General features: G+C 36.7%; 1 protein-coding gene across 10 annotated transcripts in view; it reads right to left on the reverse strand.

Moving 5' to 3' along the window:
• The window catches only part of SHC3 (SHC adaptor protein 3), an 88255-nt gene that overhangs the window by 53848 nt on the left and 11464 nt on the right, over nucleotides 1-22943 (reverse strand). For 9 of the 10 annotated variants that reach the window (XM_072415028.1, XM_072415035.1, XM_072415034.1 and 6 more), the window contains 2 exons: nucleotides 9728-10370; nucleotides 1196-1266 (listed from right to left, as the gene is read on the reverse strand). In XM_072415028.1, the coding sequence (XP_072271129.1) occupies nucleotides 1196-1266; nucleotides 9728-10267 (611 nt within the window). In that variant the 5' untranslated portion in view covers nucleotides 10268-10370. Of the gene's footprint in view, nucleotides 1-1195; nucleotides 1267-9727; nucleotides 10371-11513; nucleotides 12781-22943 lie in introns of those variants that run through there. The other variant, XM_072415037.1, reaches the window with a different exon arrangement.

The following is a 22943-nucleotide window of genomic DNA, read 5'->3' on the forward strand; positions in this document are numbered from 1 at the left end:
GGTTACTTTTTTACGAACGATTTTTTGCCCAATCGATCGTTCGTCGTTCGATTGGAACGATAAAAATTGGAAGTGTGTACGCACCTTTACTTTGTACTATATCTCATGTGTTTTTATTTTTTATTGAAGATTGTTATATATGGAGATATTGTTGTATATGGAGATATGATATCTGCTATCAATCCTGAGGAAGCGGCTAAAATTGCTGCGAAACGATGCGAAAAGCATTGAATGATCCCACCACCACCACTGGTTAATGAATTTGTGAGAGATTTTCCCTTTGGAGGGGTGATTTATTGCTTTAAAATTTGATTATATTGAGATCTATCAACCATAACAATTTTAATGCTCAACCATATTTATTGTAACTCAAATTACTAAATTGCTGAAATAAAATGTTTTTGTGTGATTTTATATTTAAGAAAGTCCTTGAATGTCCCGCTTTTTTGAACTTCCTTGTTCTTCAAAAACATTTCACCATAATGTTACTGATAATGTAAAACATTACCATAAACAGCAGGACTGAGCTACAATCACCCCATGCGTATGGGTACATTTAAGGTTTAAAAGGGTAACAATATTGCATTTAAAACCATGATTTTGCTGCCAGGGAGTAGAATGGGAATATTGGAGTCATGGTCAATGATTTTCTTTCTTTTTTACCAATATGATGAATAAAAATAAAATCCATAAATAATATATATTAGGTAATAGTACTGACTGATTGGTGACTCATTCCTCATCAGATGACCAGGAATATATCAAAATGAAGCCAGGCCAGGCTGTGGCTGCTGCACCGTCTTTTTTTTTTTTATTATTTCCCATGGTGCTCTGGGAATCATTTGCCATGTAATATTTTTTGAAGAAAAATTGTAGACATATAGTAAAAAAACAGATATAAAAAAGTTCAAACTTTTTTCAACCTGATACAATAAAATATATACATGTAAAACCATTGTGGCTTCCATTTAAATCTGTATGATCTTACAATGCACCTGGGATTTTTAAGAAGTGATTTGGTGATTTTTCTCTCTGTAGCTATAGTATAACATTCTTAGGAAATTTTTAAAACCCTGAGGACATTAAAACATTGTGACATTAAAAATGCGTTGAAAAACACAGTGGGTTTTCCAAGAACATTCTGTTGAGTTTAATTTGGGTATGGATTTTTGGAAAAGATGTATTTGACACTTACCTTGTTATTTTGGTCCTTGTGTTAAAATCTAAAGATCTCATGGATCTCAATACCTCTATGCATCCCAAGTACTGCAAGAAAAATAATTGGAAAACATTAACTGCAACAGCCTAAAACAGAAGAAGGTGCTAAAATGTTTACAAATGGCATCTTACAAAGAAAAAATCAACATACTAAAATAAATAACACAGATAAACAGCCTTTATGACAGTTTCCTTTTAACAGGGGGGAACCCTTGAAATAACTCTCATTCTTTCAGAAACCCCTTGTAAAAGTACTATATCCACAACTCATAGTATGTTAGTGTGGTGGTCAATAGGAAGAATGCCTCTTACATTGCTGGCCATTGGAAGGAATGTCACCCTTACAGATAGCTAAAAAATAACATTGGTGTCAGTAAAACTGACCTGAGAGGAACAAATTGCACATTGCTTAAGCAACCTCTACAGGAACCCTGGTTGAGAAACACTGTTTTACGTGCTGTGTTGACACAGCAATGTTCTTTACATCCTTACATATACACTTATTGTAAAAGAAGGATACACGACACTGAGGTAGAGTTTCTGCTCTTTCAGCCGGATATTGAATTCGCATGATCAAAATAATAATATAGAGTGGATGTATTAAGCAAGAGAAAGTTTTAATTGTGGTTAAATAAAATGTTACCTCGAAAGTAACTAAAAAAAGAATACATTTTGATGTCTGTTTGTTTGTGGGCCTTTCTGTCTGAAGTTTAGTTTTCCACAACTGAAATGCATGCTCAATTGGGTTCAGATCAGGTGACTGACTTGGCTATTCAAGAATTTTCCATTTTTTTCCTTTAATAAACTCCTGGGTTGCTTTAGCTGTATGTTTTGGGTCATTGTCCATCTGTATTATGAAACCCCTCCCAATCAATTTGACTCGATTTAGATGGATTTGAGCAGACAGTAAGTCTCTGAACACCTCAGAATTCATTTGGCTGTTTTTTTCCTGTGTCACATCATCCATAAACACTGGTGTCCCAGTGCCACTGGCAGCCATGCACGCAAAAGCCATCACACTGCCTCTGCAATGTTTTACAGATGATGTGGTATGCTTTGGATCATGTGCTGTTCCACGCCTTCTCCATACTTTTTTCTTGCCATCATTCTGGTAAAGGTTGATTTTGGTTTCATCTGTCCAAAGAATGTTTTACCAGAACTGTGCTGGCTCTTTTAGATGTTTTTGAGCAAAGTCCAATCTAGCCTTTCTATTCTTGAGGCTTATGGGTGGCTTGCACCTTGCAGTGCACGCTGTTTTTTTTTTCATGCAGCCTTCTCTTTATGGTAGACTTGGATATCGATACGCTTACTGCCTGGAGAGTGTTGTTCAATTGGTTGGCTGATTTTGCCACTCCTAATATTGTAGCAATTTCTCGGATGAGTTTTTCTGTTTTTGCAGCTTAAGTATGGCTTGTTTTACCTGCATGGAGAGCTCCTTTGACTGCATGTTGTCTGTTCACAGCAAAATCTTCCACATACAAGCCCCCCCCCAAATCAACTCCACAACTCCAGGCCTTTTATCTGCTTAATTGATAATGACTTAACAATCATAATAATGACTTAGGCATTGCCCACACCAGCCCATGAAATAGCATTTGAGTCAATTGTCCAATTACTTATGAGCCCATGAAATGAAGTGATTGTGTAAAAAAAAAATGCTTTGGTTCCTTACATTTTTATGCAATCTTTTTGTTCAACCCACTGAATTAAAGCTGAAAGTTTGCAGTTCAACTGCATCTGAGTTGTTTCATTTAAAATTAATTGTGGTAATGCACAGAACCAAAATTAGAAAAAAGTTGTCCCTGTCCAAATATTTATGAACCTAACGGTAGATTTGCGGTCCGCGAGTCTGACCCGTGTCCCCCCCATGAGAAGGACCCCACTGAGGGGCCACACTGGCCAGAGCCACGGACCATGTCCACTGTACAAATCCCAGACTCGGGGAAGTGGGCGGAACAACCGATGGGAGAGTGGGCGAGGTTATGTCACCATGACGTCACATTCAGGGACACCCGTCTCGGTGCTCAGCAGATCAGCGGTTTCTGAAACACCCAAACCAGTGAGTCTTGCAGCAACAATCTCTTCTATTGAGATGCAGTGTTAGGGGTGTTGGGAAGAAGGAAGGTTCAGAGCAAGGGGTGCAGTGGTAGGGGTGCTGGGTGTCAGGAAGGTGCAGTGTTATAAGTGCTTGGAGGCAGTGAGGTTCAAAGAGGTGGGGGGGTGCAGTGGTAGGGGCTGTCTTTAGTACTGAGTACACACCAATATTGTGTAAGCTGCTAGACCATATTGCCCCCTGATATAGGACATGTGACAAGGAAATTAGGCATTAAAATTAGTTTATTTTAAAATATAAATGCAAAAGTACAGTGGAAGCTAACAGACCCTCACTGCAATGCACAACTCACCACAACCTTGAATTTGTTGCATTGAAATGAAAAAAGTGTTTGGGTTCTTTCAGTTGCCTGACTGCATTGATGGGTCCATTCATGATGAAATGTCTAGCTAAATTGAATACTTGTAACTTGTATGGAGTGATGCTCCCTAAGGGAACAGTGTGAAGAAGGCCTTTACATCTTGATCTGCACTGCTAGCCATTTGGCAATATGCCAGCAATTAGCTCGCAATATATAAAGTCGCCCATAGCTAACAACTTATTTGTGGCTCTCTTCAATAGAACATGACGACCCAGGTACCACTCCCCACCATGACTGTGATCACTCAAAGCATAACAGTTCCTAAGGGAACTCTGCCTAGCAGTGAACCAAATGTCATCCCAAGCCATTAGTGTTCATCAATGTATATGGTGTTTCCATGTCAGGTTTACTTAACAATGAATTGTAAATGAACATGAATGCTATCAAAAGTACCAAAAGGTTGTATTACATTCTATGGCACTCCAGAGGGTTTTTTTTACATGCTTTACATCCTGAAGATTCACAATTATTGGCCAGGCTAATAAAGTGTCACAATTATTGGCCAGGCTAATAAAATGTTACAGCTATTTAGGTATAGTTTTATGGTGAAGATGAAAGCCAAAGTTCGTTAAAGACCTTCGCCTTTCTACATCAGAAACAGGACTTGTATTCAGTTGCATTTTTTATCAAATGCCAGGAGATATTTTTCATTTCAAAATTAACAGGGACATTTTTTTTTTCTCTCTTGGCAACTAAAGCTAAAGATAAAATTTAGATACATTATATTTCTGCTGCACATGTGGTGTCTTTGAGGAAAAATGCAGCATTTCTTGGAATACATAAAATGTATCTATAAGCAAGATTCCCTTTCTGAACAAATACATACTGAGCAGTTCAAAACAAACTGAAAGATTTTTTTTTTTACTTGCGGAAAGGTCAAACTACAGCTCCAACCATTATCCAGGGGTCAGTTATTTAAGTTTCATTAGAGCACTCTGTACATCAGCTACAGCCATAAAGCTTTCCACTTTCCATTGGAAACTGGATTGATGCTTTTATTATGAAGAATGTAACATTCAAGTGGGGATAACTCCAAGGTGGGTGAAATGTCTGAAAACGTAAAGGTGGTCAGAAACACACATAAGTTATAATTGGGGGTTTTGCTCTTCTTTTATTACTTTTGGTAATTTAGTTCATTGGATTTTGCTCACAATTTAAATAAATATTTTAGGTAGACCTTAGAATCCCTGTTTCAAATAAAATAATAAAATAGTTGTTTAGCATGCATTTTATTTATTTCAGATACTATTCATAATTACTAGTAGTAGTGGTAGTTGTATGAATGTACACAACTTTACACACAAAACAGTGTCTGAATGGAGTGTGGCAGCCATTCTTCTTCAAGCAGAACTATTTTCAAAATGTCCTATGTTCCTATAGATTTGTCACAACATTATTGTTTCTAGTATCAGAATTGTTTTTAAAATATGCACCCAAAAATGTTAAACTCTACGCTCTTTAAACTCTAAAGTCCTAAGCTACATCACATCAGATAATAGCCCCCACAGATGAAAGGTCCTGTTTGTCTCACATGTATACAGTTGCCCCCAACATTATCAATATACCTTGGAAGATTTATGTACAAACAATCAATCAGAAACCACTGCTATGCATTTTTATGGGTGAGAGCACAGCAGAGTGCCACTTACTGAACTGAACAGCGCTCTTTGTATAGTTGTATAGTTTGTTTCCCTGTGACAATCATGTGTGTAATCAGACATTTCTAAGAGGCTTTAGTTTTAACTTGGGGAAGTCCAGTTCACTGGAAGTGTTCTGGACATGGATTTTGTTCTGAATAATGTCTCTTTAGTAGATAAGCTTCCAATTGGAATGACTACCAATGACAAATAAAATTACAATTTTGCTTTAAACTGGATATGGCCTGACCATTCAATATGGCTGCTTCTATCACTACTGTACTGTAAAACAGAGAGAAAATTGTGTCTTTTTAAAGATATGACATTTTGGAGCACAGGCAGGTAACTATATGAGCAATAAGAAGGAATACAGGTATTTATTTTCTAATATCCAGACTGTGATTCCAGTTTTATTCTTCATATTTACTAGAAACATGACACAAACAAGCCTGTTTGGTTGCTACAAACAATAATTGTTATTTTAAAAGAATTGGATTTATTGCTCTTGTTGCTTAGAAATGTTTTAGGCTGCACACAAAAATCTCTTCACTGGAAATTACCTTTGATGATAATTTCCAGTGACAGTCGAATGAACACGCAATGTACACACAGTGCTGATTATGTTCAATAGAGGGGAGAGGGGAAGGACAAGCGAGTGGCACCCCTCTGTCCTTTCCTCCCTTGACTTGCATAGCGATCATTCCTGATCGTTGTTCATGGATCCGTCCTGATGAATCCATGAATGGCAACAGGTGACTGCTGTACACATCTGATTCTTGCTCGAGACAAGCTCAGCCATTCATGGACATAGTCTTATTTTTGTTCAAAAATAAAATTACTTCCTATATGTCCATCACATAAAGTCTCGTTTTATATAGGAGTTACATTATAACCAAGGTAAATGAAATCCCTTTTTCTTGTATTAATGACATGAGAATATATTAGAGAATATTTTGTGCTTATAAAAACATTTTTGACCCAGTTAGGTTCACAGGAACACACAGGGAATATAAAAAAATGTAAGTGCTGCACTACTGCATGTTTCATACAAATAAATCTGCAAATTAATCTGCTGATATTTTGCCTTTTTTAGTTCTGTCTTCTTCGTTTCAATATATTTAAATAAAACCTTTCTATTTTCATTGAATAACCTTTTTAATTAACCCAGTGACATCAACCCTGGGTCTCTGTGCTTTTGTTGTGAAGCAAGAAAATCATGACAGATTAGAGAGGCTGGCAGGGTGCTGTAAATCTTCAAAATATCACAGTACACCTCAGCACACCTGTATAAAGGTCCTAGTCTCAGTGGTGGCAGCCAAAATTAGGACCCTTTGCACAACTGACTTGGGTTTTTTGTGGGCTGCCCTGTTGGCTGAGAGAGGTCCAGGGCCCACATACACCAGGACATTTTGGACCTTCCTATGTCCACCCGTGATCCTGTTGCAAACAGTGGAGTGGCTAATTATGTAATAAATAAATACCTTGATGAGTGAGTATCAGTCTAGAAAAGTGGCCATTTCTAGGTATACTACCCTAGGGAACATCCACATATAATGCTGAACCAGGGAGGATAGGGCTAGATCAAGAAAGTCCAACTCTAGTCCTTGAGAGCCACAGAGGCCAGGATTTTGATACAAACACTCATTTTGTAAACCAAACCTTACTAAATTTATTGGTTTCAAATAAAAAAAATTAAAAACCTGTGTGGATTCCTCCAAGACTGGAGCAGTAAAATGCTGGGCTAGATGATGCTAGCAAATAAATCTAACACATCCTTTAAAGATTTTTAATCCAAGGAGCAAATAGTTTTAAAAGAAAATTTAGGTAAATGAAAATCTCTTTTATTCATTTTTGTGGATATTTATTTCACCAACAGTAAAAGTGCAAATCGTTAATGTGACATGAATGTCTGCAACCATACTGGAAAGCATAAACAACTCCTGAAAAAACTTTCTAGGTAACAAGAAATGAATCACTCAGAAACTGTGTAAAACTGCTGGATTCACTGTGAATTAACAATCTTTTTATCACATTCTGTCATAACAGGTAGACCAAGGGTGTACGGCTTGGCAGTTGTCACTCACATACCACATATGAGGAAAGCCAAAGCTATCATTATTAAAACACATTGGCCTGGCACTGGACCACTTCCTAGTTTCTGCAATATAACTGGCCCCTGACTTCTTCACATTTCCAAACATTACAATATAAAGGTAATCAGGAACAAGATGAGCTAAAGTGTTGAACATGCAATATGAAATTGGCAGTGATACTCAGTAATAGTGCTCGGTATTATGCTACTAGTGGAAATACCAATAATACTCAATAAGATGCACATGTTAGTGATGGCCTAGATAGGATGGCAGCAATCATGATCTTTAGTTTCATCATTACTTTTGTTAGAAAAAAGTGAAAAGAGAAAAGAAATTGAGTGAGAAATACTCAAAGTTTAAAGTTGAAGGCCAAACTGTTCCTATAGCATCAGTTGGGTATCACTGTAATAAACTCTTAAACAGTTTAAGCAATATTAACAATCCCATTTCATGTGAAAATACAAAAGAATATAATTTGTAAAAGTATAAATATGTTTATATAAAGTATAAGTAAAGTAAAGTAATGTTTTTTGTCTAAAACCAAAGTTCTGTTATCCACAGTTTTAATGACAATTTCTTTCAGTTTAGCAAAATACAAAACGTTTGTGTTTGTTCATAAACTATTGTACATCCCTATTTGGGGCACCCCAAGAAAAGTCTTGGAGCTGTGCATGTGACAAGGTTATAAGTGGTGAAGTCATTAGCAGGCGGAGGAGCGAAGAGAGAAGCTAGGGGTGTATTTTCCTATCAGGTCAGAAATGTAAATGGGGCAGGAGCTTACCTTTCAGCAATTGAGAAATATATTTCAGCAATTGAGTAAGCTGCACTCCAAAAAAAAAAAGCAATCCTAATGTACAAGGGCTCTGTCAGTTATATTTACTGATGGAACTATGAATAGCTAAATCAAATTTTTAGAGGGATGGGTAAAAGACAATATGGTTAAAAACCTAAACATTTAGAAAAATATTAGAAAAACAGACCCTTATTTTAAACATTGCTTGCAATTATCAGGGTAATTTCTGAGATCATTGTGGGTGATCAAATGTGAATAAGATGGTCAGATACATTACCTATTATGATTTTATATTATGATCCATGAGTAAAGGGCCAAAATATGGCTCCACCACTGTACCACTGTCAGCATTATGATATGCGATAGGTACTGGAGCTCAATGAACTTGTACACACATGGTCAGATATCTCCCCACCTGTCGTTCCCAGGGAGATATCTGGTGATCTATCGCTAGCCAGAGGATATAAACAATTTCATATGCGGAACGATATTATTATTTCTGCATAAATGTAAGCCAAGTGAATAGCATAAAGGTTTACTACATTCAGCTAAAATACAATGGCTTTAAACTAATCATTATTTTAAAAAATCCATTGTTCATGTCATAAACCTTTAACCAAGCTCACCATGTTCTAATGAGAAAGAAGAGTTCGGGCTTACACACTACAGTAATGGTCATAAGTTACATCATTCCGTGTACAACTGTATACAAAAGGGAGATCAAGCTGTTGATCTCAATGTAATGTGGAGAATAATTCATAAAAAAGCAGATGTCTGACTCTAATCGTATACACTGCTACTGCCTAAAGAGCAGGCTTCATTCAGTAGCATTGAGATAACAAACCACATCTAAATTTATGTAATACATTCAAGAAAATGTAGTATAATAGCTAAAAAGGAAACATATATTCCAGTTAGCATTAATGTAAAATATATGATTTTGACAATGTGTAGCGTTAATGCTGTGTATGTGAATATACAGCTCAATGCATCTACAGTGGTCATTTTACAGGATTTCATCATTACAGTACAAGGAACCCTAATCGTGCTTCCTTACAACAGGTTTTAAATGAAGCACTGACGTAGACAGATTTACAAGGTTTAATATCATGGAAACACATAGATAACCCATAGAATGCCCTTACTGTGAATACCCTCTAATTACTGAAAAAGAGATTCCCAATTCCTTATCAGCATGAATTGATTAACAGTGAATCGGTACTGCGTTTTTATGTTCAGTTGAATGGATAAGGGTGTTAGGTGCAAGTACTTTTAGCTGTTTTAAAATATACATCCAAAATTCAGCTTCATCTAGGTTGACAAAAATCACAGGGCCAGATAATTTAAAGATAAAGCAGTTACCCACAGGTCCATTACATCCCATCACTATATATTTAGGATAACCACTAGAAATGATACAAGGGGCTGGTAATATTTAAGACAAAACAAACTGTTGATTTAAGAAAAGAACAAAAAAAATGCACATACAAAGATGGGTACAAGCAGACCAACCTTCACAATGTACGTCACTCCAGGTCCCTGGATCTTCTCATTCGAGTGCAGCCATCCTCGAGAAGGCTTATTGACAAAGCTGCTACCTTGATTCCAATCTTCACCTCCCAGATGCATTTCTTCTGAACGTGTTTTTTTCCCTGTGTTCATCTTGCTCACGTCCTGCTGAGAACACGGAGGGGTAGAGACAAGGTTACATGTGCTGTCTGTGGCTCCTGCTGCTATACTTAGAGCAGGAGAGCTACCCTGTAACTTGGATCCAGCAAGCTCCCTTACTGCAGAGGAAAGGTTTCTGATACCCAACAGGCTGCCTGTGTTGGACAGTTTTAAGTGAGACACTTTGTGAATAAATGTACAAAGAGAGGTGGATCCATCTTCTTGGTCCTTCTGTAAATCTGCGCTCGCAACTGGGCACGAAATTGTAGCTGGAGTACCGGCGACCGTTGTGACTTTACTGTTCATGGACAGGTTGTTCAAGAGATCATCGACCGGTGTCACAGATTCATTCTTGAAGCGGTTATACTTGGTACGTTGAAGCATGCCCTTCTACCTAGTTTCTTTCATATGCTGTGGCAAAGCTGATGCCAGTCTAAGAACCACCTTTGCAAGCATTGCCCGAGGTACATACCGGTACCTGTAAAACCTATTGAAATTGAAAAAAAATATACAGATAGGTAGAAAAATTGTGAAAAACACCAAGGAGCATAAATGGTTGAATTTTTCCTAAGACAGTTCCATATGACATTCCACTTCTGGATAGAGCTGCCAACTCGCTCACAGCAAAAGCATGACTCACACAAATGAGGAGACCCTTTTCAACAAAAGGCTCAGTGAGCACTGCAAATCACTTCCTGTAGCACAAAAAACATCCACCCACTTACAGCACTATAGAACCAATCAATTCTCAAATTTCCTTCCCCTAACTTCACAAACAGATCATTTCTTCAAGTTATGTCACTTTGCCCCTTCTCCCCAAAATTGATGTACGCCTTGAATAACTCTATTCGGTATCCAGTAATATATGCTTTTATACAATATGCCAGACTTTATCAGTGCAGTTACTGATTGAGGCATGATGTAGATTAAAGTGAGTGAGATAGAGAAAAAAAACAAGTTAATGTATATGTAACATCTGCCTAAAATGTTTAAATGCACTTTTACAAAAGTTTAATTTTTTCCCTCTAAATAATTCTGGTTTATAAATCGCAGCAGTTTCTAAAAAATGTTAGAGCACCCTCGCAAGTACAGCAATATACTATATATATGTGTTTATCTTTATCAAAATATCCTCCAATACTGTGTTATAATGTTATATCAGCACATCAGAATCAACCAGTACACCAGTTAATGGTTAATACTCCAGGCAGGTTAAAAGCTGGAAAATTCTTTGTTACTAATCTAGTAGGAAATTCCCCAAGCGATTTACCAGGCCACAAGTGATGCTAAACAATAGACATAAAATAAGTGATCTGTCAAGATTACCAGTGCAGTACCTTAAAAACCAAAGTGCCCTCCTTTATTACTCAAAAACTGCAGCACAGAAGGTACAAAAAGTAAAATAAACTTTCAAATGAAGATATTTAATTAGTCTAATTTGTGACACATGAAAGCAGTCAGCACCTATGCTCCCAGGAGTGACGGATAATGTAGATGTATAAAGGGAGAGCGAGCTCCCAGCACAGAATAGCCTTAAGCACATTAAGCACAAGACACAGCCCGCTGCAGTATTCTCACAGCCTTCATCTTACCCATTCTGTCTGTTAGCATAGCAACAACGAATACTCACATCATAGATAGTTTCAGCTGTTAGCTAATACAACGGAACACCTAAAATTCCCAAAAGCCTCTCTTCATTAGCTACAAAGGAAAATAGCAAAATGTGAATGAAACTCTATTTGTGTGAATGAAAGGGCTGGCTCGCATATCAATAATTCTGTGAATGAAGCAGGGCCATGCAGCCTCTGCTTGGCAATCCCTTGGGTGCTAACCATTCCATCCAATGAGAGACAGCCTGCATGACTCATTCAACAAAGGCTTGCTAAATAGTGGAAGAGTCCATTTTGATCACAGGCAGCATTCTTTATACAGCAAAATCTAACCTAATTAGGGAGGCAACAGAAAAACAAATGCATCTTTTGCAGCAAGAGACAGAAAAGAATGTTAAAGAATGTTAAAGACATAAAAAAACAGGAAAATTCTGCCTGCCCTATAAAAATGCTTATGTTTTAGTATACCTGCTTCATTCATGAATGTGCTCATTCTGTCTATTATGCCTATTTCAGCACAATAAATTGACATATTGAGCGTCAGGATGGTCTCTTGGGTAATTAATTGGACAGTATATATCCTGGGAAGTTAACCCCTTTGCTAAAAATAAAAGACAGCCTTTTTAAAATCTGTGTTGTATATAACATTGCATAGGGGTTATAAAATAAAAAGGCATGCAGTCACTGAAATAAATAATAAATATAAAATGATGTACAATACAGTTGCAGCCAATTAAATAGGAGCATTTTTAGGTTTGGCATACCTAGAACAACAATTTCTTTCGATTGTACATCATAGGTTTTTGCATGTGTAGCAATTGTTTATCAGTATGGTAGAAGTCATTATACTGATGCAAAACTGCAGCATAGAATAAATCAGCACTACATGCAATTAAGCATATATACATATAAAAATTCCATAATAAAGAAGAGTACAGTTGCAAATTTGGCAGTAAAAAAGACAAGATAAAAAAGGCCTAAATAAAAAAATATGTATAATAATATTGTGGATTTGTTTAATATAGTACATTTTTTTTAACATTTGGAAAACATAAAATGCTATTAAAAATGTATATAGACAAGTAAATGTTGTCATTTTAATTATTGCAGATGACCGTTATCTAACAAAAAAAGAAATCTTAATAAATTATGTAATCTGTTCGGTCCTAAAGTACCAAATCTAAATGGTATTGTTATGTTAACAATATCAGGATGCATAAGTTCTGCATTATTTTATTTATGCTACTAATAACACATAAAAGCAATAAAAATGGAAGAAGTTGTTGATTTTGTTTTTTCCCTAAATTATTATTTTCTACTCTTAGGGGCTACATCATTAGCAACCATTTTAAATCTATTTACTGTTAGCTGTTCCAGCACAGAAGGGGGTTTATAAAGCAGAAACATAGGTAAAAACAGCAACATTTTCAGACTACCTGACTTTTCAAGGGAACAATTCATACAGCTGCAAGCAGTGATATCCTGTGAGAACCCTCCCTTAGCAACAGGAGTTGCCATGGAAACACACACAGGAACAAGAATATGTTGGAATTTTTCAATGAAATCATTAGGTTTTGGTAGGAATAAAGCAAGCAAATAATGGTCAAGTAATTATTTACTAAAATATCGTGGGTGTATTAAAAGTTGGATGACGATACATAAAACAGTCTCAGCTGTAAGCTACATGTCTCCAGGCAATTTTCATAAAGGGGGTTAATTTTTCTGTGAATTACAAAATGCACAACATTATATAAGCCTTTATAAAAAAGGAAATGACTATGGGTGTTCACAGTGTTGTGAATATGAAAGAAAAAGCTGAAAAAAATCAATATCTGTAAACTGTACTGTCAATGCAATGATTCAATGACTGGGTTAGGCAAAAAGCTAAAACAAGCAGAACTCGGAGTTTTATAAATGTAAACTGGGTAAAGAATAAGCCCTTCTAAAACCAATATTTATTTTTTTTTTTTGTAGGTTTGATAAAACTACTGGACTGATGTTTTCTGCTAGATCTTAGGGTGCCCCTCATACAAAGCCCTGCAGTTATAATATATCATTCTTGGTTTCATGTCAACCAATAGCACTATATATGTTTTTCTGCATTATCCAAATAAATATAAAAGGCTGTGTGATGCTACCGTATAACGAGATGCATGTTGTGGCCATGGAATAGCACGGTTTCCACAAGATTTCTACACCAGTTTGCCAAAGTGTTTTAAAAAGCCATTCAAAACCTAGCATATATACCCAATCCCCAAAAATGTACCCAAAACATACACAACAGAGCCATAAAGGTACAGTGTTAGTATTCTTTCGTTGGGGAGGTTTAAACGATGGACATCAGGATACACCAAGATGAAAAAAAAAAAATATATATATATATATATATTCATGTCTCTAAAATGATGCCATCTATCTCATCTCCTGAGACTTTTTTGATGAAAGCTTATTGATGGGCTTGATCCCTTTTTTATTTATAGACCATACATTCCTTTATTTCAAACTTGTGTAACTGTTTGTTTGTGAACTCTGCGGCTCAAAAGATAGGAACCCTCTCGGAGTTCTCACCTTTTAGTTCCAGGCTTTCCGGCACATGGCTATTGATGCAGAACTGGGCAGATGGGTAGGGAGAAAAGGCAGTTTCATCAGTGCTTTAGCAGGAGGGGGTAGAAAAAGAACAGTACACCCAAACTATGCTACTCAAGTAGCTTACAGTTCATTGGGGGTGGGGGTGCTGTATAACAGAGACACCGCATTGATGACACCAGTAACTGTAAAATCACGTGTATGACACATACGAATTGTTGAAAGGTATGAGGAAGCACTCTGGAAGGAATCAAGTGATACATGTATCAGCTGATAAAAGCCTATTTATGACTCATGCACCTATTCCTGTGGGTAATATGTTATATTAAATATTAATTCCTGGAAAAGTATAAAACTACCCTTGCACCAGCACTGCAAGTTTTAAATGCTCATTCAGGGTCCAAAGGAATAGTAAAAAATACTGTTACTTAACCTCTAATAGCCCTGTAGAACCCTTAAACTATAGATATTAGTGCCAGTCAAGAGGAAATCATATACTTATTGGTGATACCCCAGTATGCTTGGGCTTACAGTGTGCTCTCCATCTGTTGACTGGGTGTGAGCAAACAGATTGGTCACCAACAATCTAGCATTATGGAACCAAAAACATTTTAGCAAATGTCCCGTTTCATGTCCACATCTGGAATCAGAAGCTTCTGTGAATTGAAGACCATCATAGTCTGTTAAGCTTAAGGTAGGGCCCTACTAAGATTACGATACGTTCCTTACTTTGTAGTTAAAGCATTCAGAGATTCAGATTTAAACTTTAAAATTTTTAACATAGGAAAATAATACATTTATAAAAAGTCAATCATATAACAGACACTGACATCAGTTAAACAAAATTGATTTAAATGTTGATGCATACTTAAAGGGTCTGTAAACACTGCCAGATAAATACCACTTTGCCCAAAATGTGGGAAAGTGTAAAAGCGAGAATTGCAAGAATGGTTTAAAAGTTCTTTATAATTTATGAGCAGTCGTGAGACTGCAATATACCAGGTTCTGAACACTAAGGTAATGCAAAGAGCTTAGTGTTAAATTTATAGGAGAGATTCACCCAGCTGCCTATGCTAAAGGGAGTATTTCCTCTCAGGTGGGTCAAAGTATGTGATTGACAGTTGTTCCTTCATATTATTTACTAAACCTGTCCTTGGTGCTTAGAGTCCATCAGATAGGTTTTTTTTTCTTTTTTAATACAGAGATTGTGCAATGCAGAGGCTAGATGAAGCTGCATTTAATTGTGACCACAAATCTGGACAATGAACAGTCAAAAACTATATACCTATAGTCCGGCTTTTTTGACAGCTTGACAGCAGTGACTTCTTCCTCGGTAAGCAACCTTTCAGGTTACATTGATATAAGACTTATTTTACTGTGGATATAGATATTTGTCAACCTGTTTCCTCCAGCATGCTTCACATGCTTTTGCAGTCCTTTGCCATTTTTCTGGGACCAATTTGAACATCTTGTGCCAAAGTATTTTTTTACTTTTTTTAATTTTAATTTTTTTCTTATGAGAATTTAATCAAGCAAGATACAAAAAAATTTAAAAAGGAATAGGAACAGTAAAAAAACAAACTAGTAAAGAATAATACAAAATTTGGAATGGATCTGACCCAGGATTGAAAGTATTTGCCAGCTAATAGCAAATTATTTTTAACAAATCCATTCTAGGTTCGCTGGATCACCCAGGTTTTCCCAGAATAGTCTATCTTCTCCAGACCAGGACAGCTTTAAAAAAACAGGCTTGTGGATATAGATATTTGTCAACCTGTTTCCTCCAGCATGCTTCACATGCTTTTGCAGTCCTTTGCCATTTTTCTGGGACCAATTTGAACATCTTGTGCCAAAGTATTTTTTTACTTTTTTTAATTTTAATTTTTTTCTTATGAGAATTTAATCAAGCAAGATACAAAAAAATTTAAAAAGGAATAGGAACAGTAAAAAAACAAACTAGTAAAGAATAATACAAAATTTGGAATGGATCTGACCCAGGATTGAAAGTATTTGCCAGCTAATAGCAAATTATTTTTAACAAATCCATTCTAGGTTCGCTGGATCACCCAGGTTTTCCCAGAATAGTCTATCTTCTCCAGACCAGGACAGCTTTAAAAAAACAGGCTCGGGTCTCAAGAAGGGAGAAAACTGATGTATGAAAACATCCAAAAAGGAACCCAAAATTCTGCACAAGAGTTGAAATATTGGATAATGGGATTAAGCTGCATTAGAGGATAAAAAACACAGGTATTCTATGGAAGACAAAGCCAGGAGAACCATCTGTTGCCCACTTATTCCCCTGAACCTCTCAGCATAGTAGTCACATCAATAACAGCTCAATACATTTAGTATAAATTTAATAATTTAGGCCATTGTCTTTGTCTGACACCAAAGAGCCAAGATACCCTAGCTGTATCGATTAGAGGTGCAAGAAGAGACCCACTATAGGTAGGGAAGAGAAATTCGGCAAGATTTAGCAAGAAGAACACCGTTTGAAGGTGGCCTTATTGGTCAGAGTTTGAAAATCTGATCCTGGGAAAAAAAACACAATGCCCAAGTTTCTCTCCCACTTATGCACACATGATAAGGGTGAGCCAGGTCCGAACCCTCCCACCAAACAAAAGCAGCTGGGCTAATACAAAGCTACTAAAATACGGTTTAAAGGCGATTAAATTGAGCTGGTGCAAGAAGAGAGCAAAAAAGTGGCATAAATTGTATAATTTGGCAAAAACCTAGAAGTGCCAACCCAGGGTCATCACTCACCTCAGATATAGAGGGCCAAGAAATTCTGCACAAGAAAAAAAAGGCACGTGGGGCACCTTGCTCCACTAGATTTAGGTAACTGGAATCTATAAAGCCAAGGCAGAAAGAAGGCATACTAGGTCTTGAAAAAAGAAGCAAGAGATGGGGAGAGATATTTGACAGCACAGTGTAGTCCCAATGGTTGGGTAAGAGTGAAAATTAAAGGCTTCACCCTAGGTGTATGTAAACTTCTAACTTGAACTGTATATTTGTATATGTACACTTACAGGCAATCTTATAATACAACCATCTGTAGGGTTTACAGAGAATCTGTAATTTACATCTGGAAAGGGAAAAAAAAAAATACAGTGAATGGCACTTCCCTCTGCAAATATGCCTTGATGATGCCAATGTAGGCAGTAACTCAAATAACCACTCCCTACAACCATGGTGTGTTGAAGAGCATCTCCAAATGCACAGCATCTCAAACCTTAAAGCAGTTAGGCTACATCAGCACTGTCAGGGTGCCACTCCAAACAGCTAGGAACACAGCTAAGCTGAAGATACAATTCGCATAGCCTCACCAAAACTGTACAAAAACAAATAAGAAAAACAATGACTGTCTCAAAAGTCTGCTGCAACATTCTGATGGTAGAGTCAGAATTTGGCATCAACAACGTGAAAGCATGGATCTATCCATTCTTGAATCAGCAGTTCAGGCTGGTGGTGTAATGGTGTGAGGGATATTTTCTTTGTACACTTTGGGCTCCTATTACCATCTGAGCACCATTTAAAAGCCACAGCGTGCCTTAGTGTCCTTGTTGACCATGTAAATCCCTTTAAGACCACAGCACACCCATTACCTCATGGCTACTTCCAGAAGGATAACACATCATGTCACAAATACCACCATCAAAACTTAGTTTTACATTATGATACACTTAGATTAGACTCGAGTCACAGTGAAGAAATCCATAATCATCTTTGATAACGGAGCTACAAGAGGCAAGTCCAGGTATCAAACAACAGGCAATGAGGTGGAAATCTTTATTCTTAAAAAATGATTTAACAGCTGTCTGAATTAAACTATATTTAAGCTGAATACATCCCTGGATGAATTGGTGTTTTATTATATCATCCTGCAGTGCAATTTTAAAGGAAGGTTTATAGTATTAAAAATTATGAATAATATCATTGTCATTACGGGCATCTTTAGCCAAGATAGCCCACATGTAAACATCTATCTATAAAGGTTTGGGGTGACCCAAAAACACTATGACTATGACACCAAAAAAGACTATGTATGGACTTACGTATTATCCCTTTATAATTTTTTTCTTTCATTTGTTTAAAGGAATACAATTTCGTAGGGTTTGAATAACTTAATTTGTTCTTGATATGATAGAATTGTAAAATATTGTGTGGATATTTACTTTGCCTTTCAAAACAAAAATATGTAGCTGATCAAAAAAATTTCAAAAGAAAACTGATTTTTTGATCACGCTATACAACATCAAAAGATATTTAAAAAAAACAAAAAAAAAACAAAACACAACAATGTGTGTGCATAGCATTTGATACATTATTAGGTGGCATGTTTCAAATTACAGTATAGTGGTTAACAGAAAGAAAGAGCTATCACTGTACACTACATGAACCAGTGTTATTAAAGAAAATAAATGCCTCACTCCGCTGTTGTTGCCTTGATACATCTGCAAGTAATACTGATTTATTATGTTGAGCATCTTGTAAACAGAGGTGGATGTGTGTGTTTTGGACCTGCAAGTTAGTCATATGGAAATGAGGCACAGGCACTGCAGGGTTAAACAGCTGAGTCGTGACTGCTTGTAGCAGTCAAATTCTCTCCAAGGATAAATAATTAAAGCTTCAGGAAGAATAAGCACACAGGAAGCAGCAGAGATTGGATGTACGTAGGTGTTAAGGGCATTCATTTTTATCCAATCGCTGAATAAAGACTGCAATATTCATGCAATCTTGTTCATTCACTGATACGTGACCTGCAATACAATGGGAGTCTGCAGTTTTCAGTTCTGCATCACAGACAAGAAAGCTTTCCACACAGCACTATAGCTGTATCAGAAATGGACATTCCTGTAGAAAGTACACTGCAGCCAGGATTTATACCTTTAACCCCACAAATACTTTAAAATGCCCTCACTGGTCTTGCAGTTATGTAGCAGTATGGCAACCATGATTACTGGTCAATAGAAATGTCCAAAAAATGGTTAGTAAATGCCTAATTCACTTACCATCAGGGCATATGGCATTATAGATGCATGCCTAAATGTACATTAAATATATCATAAAAATGTACAACTATATAACACCACACAACTTTACAAGCTATGATACATAAAATGCATATGCCTAGTAACGAGTACATAGGACAAATTTATGCCTAAAATAATTATTTAAACCAATTATGCTTTTATCTCTCCTTTATGCTAGTATTTGAAAATACCAGGTGTGATAATATACAAAATATATTCAGTTTAAGGGTAGGAAATCTTCCTCTTTCCCAAGGAGTGTACATGTGAGCCATCTCTTTAAAAATGCAAATATGAACAAGTAGTGTGAGAGGGAAAGAAAGAGGTTATTTCATACATAATTATTCAAAACATCAAGATTAGGTGTATCCCCAGTTCTGTTAACAATCAAGGGGCTGGGATAACAAATGCTATACACATATGCACTAGCAAAAGTGATTCGTAAATAACCATCTTTACATATCAATGTATACTCTTTTAAAGGGATAGACCAGGATTCGTATACAGTATTGTACACCTGAAAAAGCCAAACCGTGGTGAACAGTTATTTACAAATCACTTTTGCTAGTGCATATGTGTATAGCATTTGTTATCCCAACCCTGTGTGTTAAAAGAACTCGGGATACACCTAATCTTGATGTTTTGAATAATTATGTATGAATCTGAAATATGTCAATACATAACTAACTTTCAATGACTCTGAGCCTCTAACCTTTCTTTCCCTCTCACACTACTGGTTCATATATTCAGTTCTTGGTCTTTTGATAGCAGGGAGGACCTAACGGTAAGAGATGTGTAACACATGTATTTATTAGCCCTCACAAAGATTACAGTACTCCTTTTGACAATGCCTTTATCTGCTTTTCTCTCCAGAAAGACAGCACCATCTTTGTTCTAACACTATCCAGGTTCCCCAGCTACTTGCTTGACTGACATGCTGGCTTTCATGTGGCACAATAATGTAAATACTGGCATCAATACAATTTTTTGTTTTCAGTGTCTGAAACACCTGTAAGTCTGCCTTTGTTCTCCAGTTTTGCAGTCACAGTAATGGTAAATTACCAAAATGGTAATTACCTAACAATTTTCTATTTTAATGTCCTGAAAGCTGCAAAACCTCAAATTGTTGAGAAATCTAAAAAAAATCCCCCTTCTTTGCAACATCAAAACAAGAATATCAGGGTCATTTCGCAGACCTCAGTCATAAAGAATGACTTAGAAATAGAGGAACAGAAATGTTGCGATTTGGACATTTTGCCCCCAATTCCACTAAAAAAAAAATCTGGACCCGCAAAACACAGCTTATAAACTTTTAAAAGTTTAATCGATTTTTAATTTTACCTGTTAAAACAACAGAATACAAAAAAAAGAAGTGCAGTGTGCATGTGTAGGCCTACTTTAAAATAAATTAAAATAAATTTAAATAAAATGAACACAACTATTCAGGCCTTTTTAAGGTCCTTCATGTATTTGTGTAAAATTAAAAAAAGGAAAAAAAAAAAGTAGCCCACTTTATTATAAAAAATATATAGCTGCAGCTTAGCAGTTTTAAAAAAGTAAACAAAATTAGGAACGTTTTTTGACAAGTCCATTTCAGTATGCTCTCATCCTCTTCGGGTTTCTTTTTCGGCCAGCAATCAACCGATGCACCTGAACATACAATAAAAAACTACATCAGCTGCGGTCTGAAATAAATGTTTTTTTCAGAAAATTACTAGCCTATTAAATGCTAGTGTTCTCGTCTGTTTAATGTGACTTCTATTTCCTGACGCTCGATGCTGATCTTCTCTATGTCAGGGCTGTAAGATGTGACTTTTGATCCTCACACAGAACTATAGGCTCTCATTTGTGAGGCGGGAGCGATATTTAGCTTTATGAAGTTCATGCTCGAGAAAACTTGCTGGCATAAGTATGTTGAGCCAAATGGTCAGGACTTCAAATGCACACTTTTTAATGTTCATATACGTGTCAGGAATGGCACTTCATCTTTCAAAAACAAGTTTGTCGGGTTTTGGGAGGTTTTCATTATCATTACATTTGTGTTCTTTAGCGAGAGTGGCCTTCTGACGGGCGACTTCTTCGAGATCCGCTGTAAGGCTATTGAAATTGGACACCCACAAGTCTATCGGCCAGTTAAATTTTCGGATGCAGCTGACTTATCCCTGTGAATGCAGATAAGTTCAGCAGAGATAGGTCAATGTCCAGGGGTGTGACAGGGAAGGACAGAGTGTTTATTCTTTTCTGAACTCGCTGAATCTTTCTCCAAAGCAGCTTGCATTGCCATAATTGCATGGTGTAAATAATCACAATTTATGTGATTGTTCTCTTCTTTGAACTCTCTCAGGGAGGGGAAGTGAGAGAGCGTAACTCTCTGTACATCTCTTGCAAACACTGTCATCTGGCTCGAACGCCAGAACATCCTCCAGCAACTGCAGGGCCGTGCTTCCCTTACCGTGCTGATTTCTATTCAGCGTGCTTAAGTGACTTGTCATATCCACCATGAAAAAACTTTTACAGCCAATCGAGGTCTCCCAGTTCGGGATAGCTGAGGCCTTTGCTTTCCAAAAAGGTTTTCACATGTTCCAGACAAGGAGTGAAGCGTTTCAGCACGTCTCCCCTTGACAGCCACCGAACTCTGTTGTGCAGCAAGAGATCCGAACTTGCGCTCTTGACTTCATCTAACACTGAACAAAACTGTCAGTGGTTTAACCAGTTTGCAATTATTTTGTTCACAATCTTAATACTGAGGTTCTTCACTTCCATACATTCAGGGGGAAATGTTTGAGCGCACAGTGCTTCTTGATGCAAGATGCAGTGAAAGTCATCAGCTCTCGATCCAGCGACTTTTGAATAAATTCACAAAACCCTTCTGTGCGCCTCTCATACTGGGTGCACCATCAGTGGACGCTAACACCAGGTGAGTGGTGTTTATTCCTTTGGCTTTTAGACAACTCAAAACAGCCTCACAAATGTCCTGTCCCCGCGCTTGGCCCTTTGGCAGGACGAGTTCAATCAGTTCTTCCTGCGGCCCATCAAAGTTCACATATCTGCATAACAGTGCTGTCTGCCCAATATCGTTTACATCACTTAACTCATCCCAGGCAATTGAAAATGGTTGAGCTGAATTGATATCATGAATTTGCTTACTGGTGATGTTTGTTGCCATTTTAATGGTCCTGTCCTTGGCGGTCTTTGCAGAAAGAAGTATTTCTTAAATTTTCTGAATGTGCCTGAATGTTCTGAAAATGCCTTTCAACGTTACATTTTTTGTTGTTTGCTAATTTCTCATCACATATCAAGCTCACAAGTAAGCCAGCATGGTTGGCAGGGAAGGCAAAGGAATATGTTAATGCAGAATTAAACTCTCTTTTTTCCTGGGATTTTTCTTTTTCGGGATGTATTCATGGGTAGCTTACCAAGGTGGTTGCACACTCAAGAAGCCGCCTTCAGGTAAAGGCGAGGGATATAGCCGTGGATGTGATGCATATTTTAATTGACAAATTATAAAAACTTTTTTAAAATTTGATGTTAAAAAATTATTACCTAGAACTCAGATACCTTTGCAACAAAATAAAAAAAAATGATAAATAAAAATTTAACTAAATAACCATTGTTAGAACAGGTTCAAAGAATTTTCATGGAATGGGACTTTATAGGTGCTTTGTGCAATATTTTACCTAATGACAAGAAAATACTAATTTTGTTAAAAAGAAAAAGTTTCTTTAAAAAAAATTAACTGTGATCATGATCGAATTTATCCAATTCATAGGATAATATACTTATTTAAATTTATGTTTATCATGATTCATTATCCCAAGATCAATGGCTCACGGG

The sequence above is a fragment of the Pyxicephalus adspersus genome, chromosome 6, assembly GCF_032062135.1.
Source record: "Pyxicephalus adspersus chromosome 6, UCB_Pads_2.0, whole genome shotgun sequence".
NCBI classification, from domain to species: domain Eukaryota; kingdom Metazoa; phylum Chordata; class Amphibia; order Anura; family Pyxicephalidae; genus Pyxicephalus; species Pyxicephalus adspersus.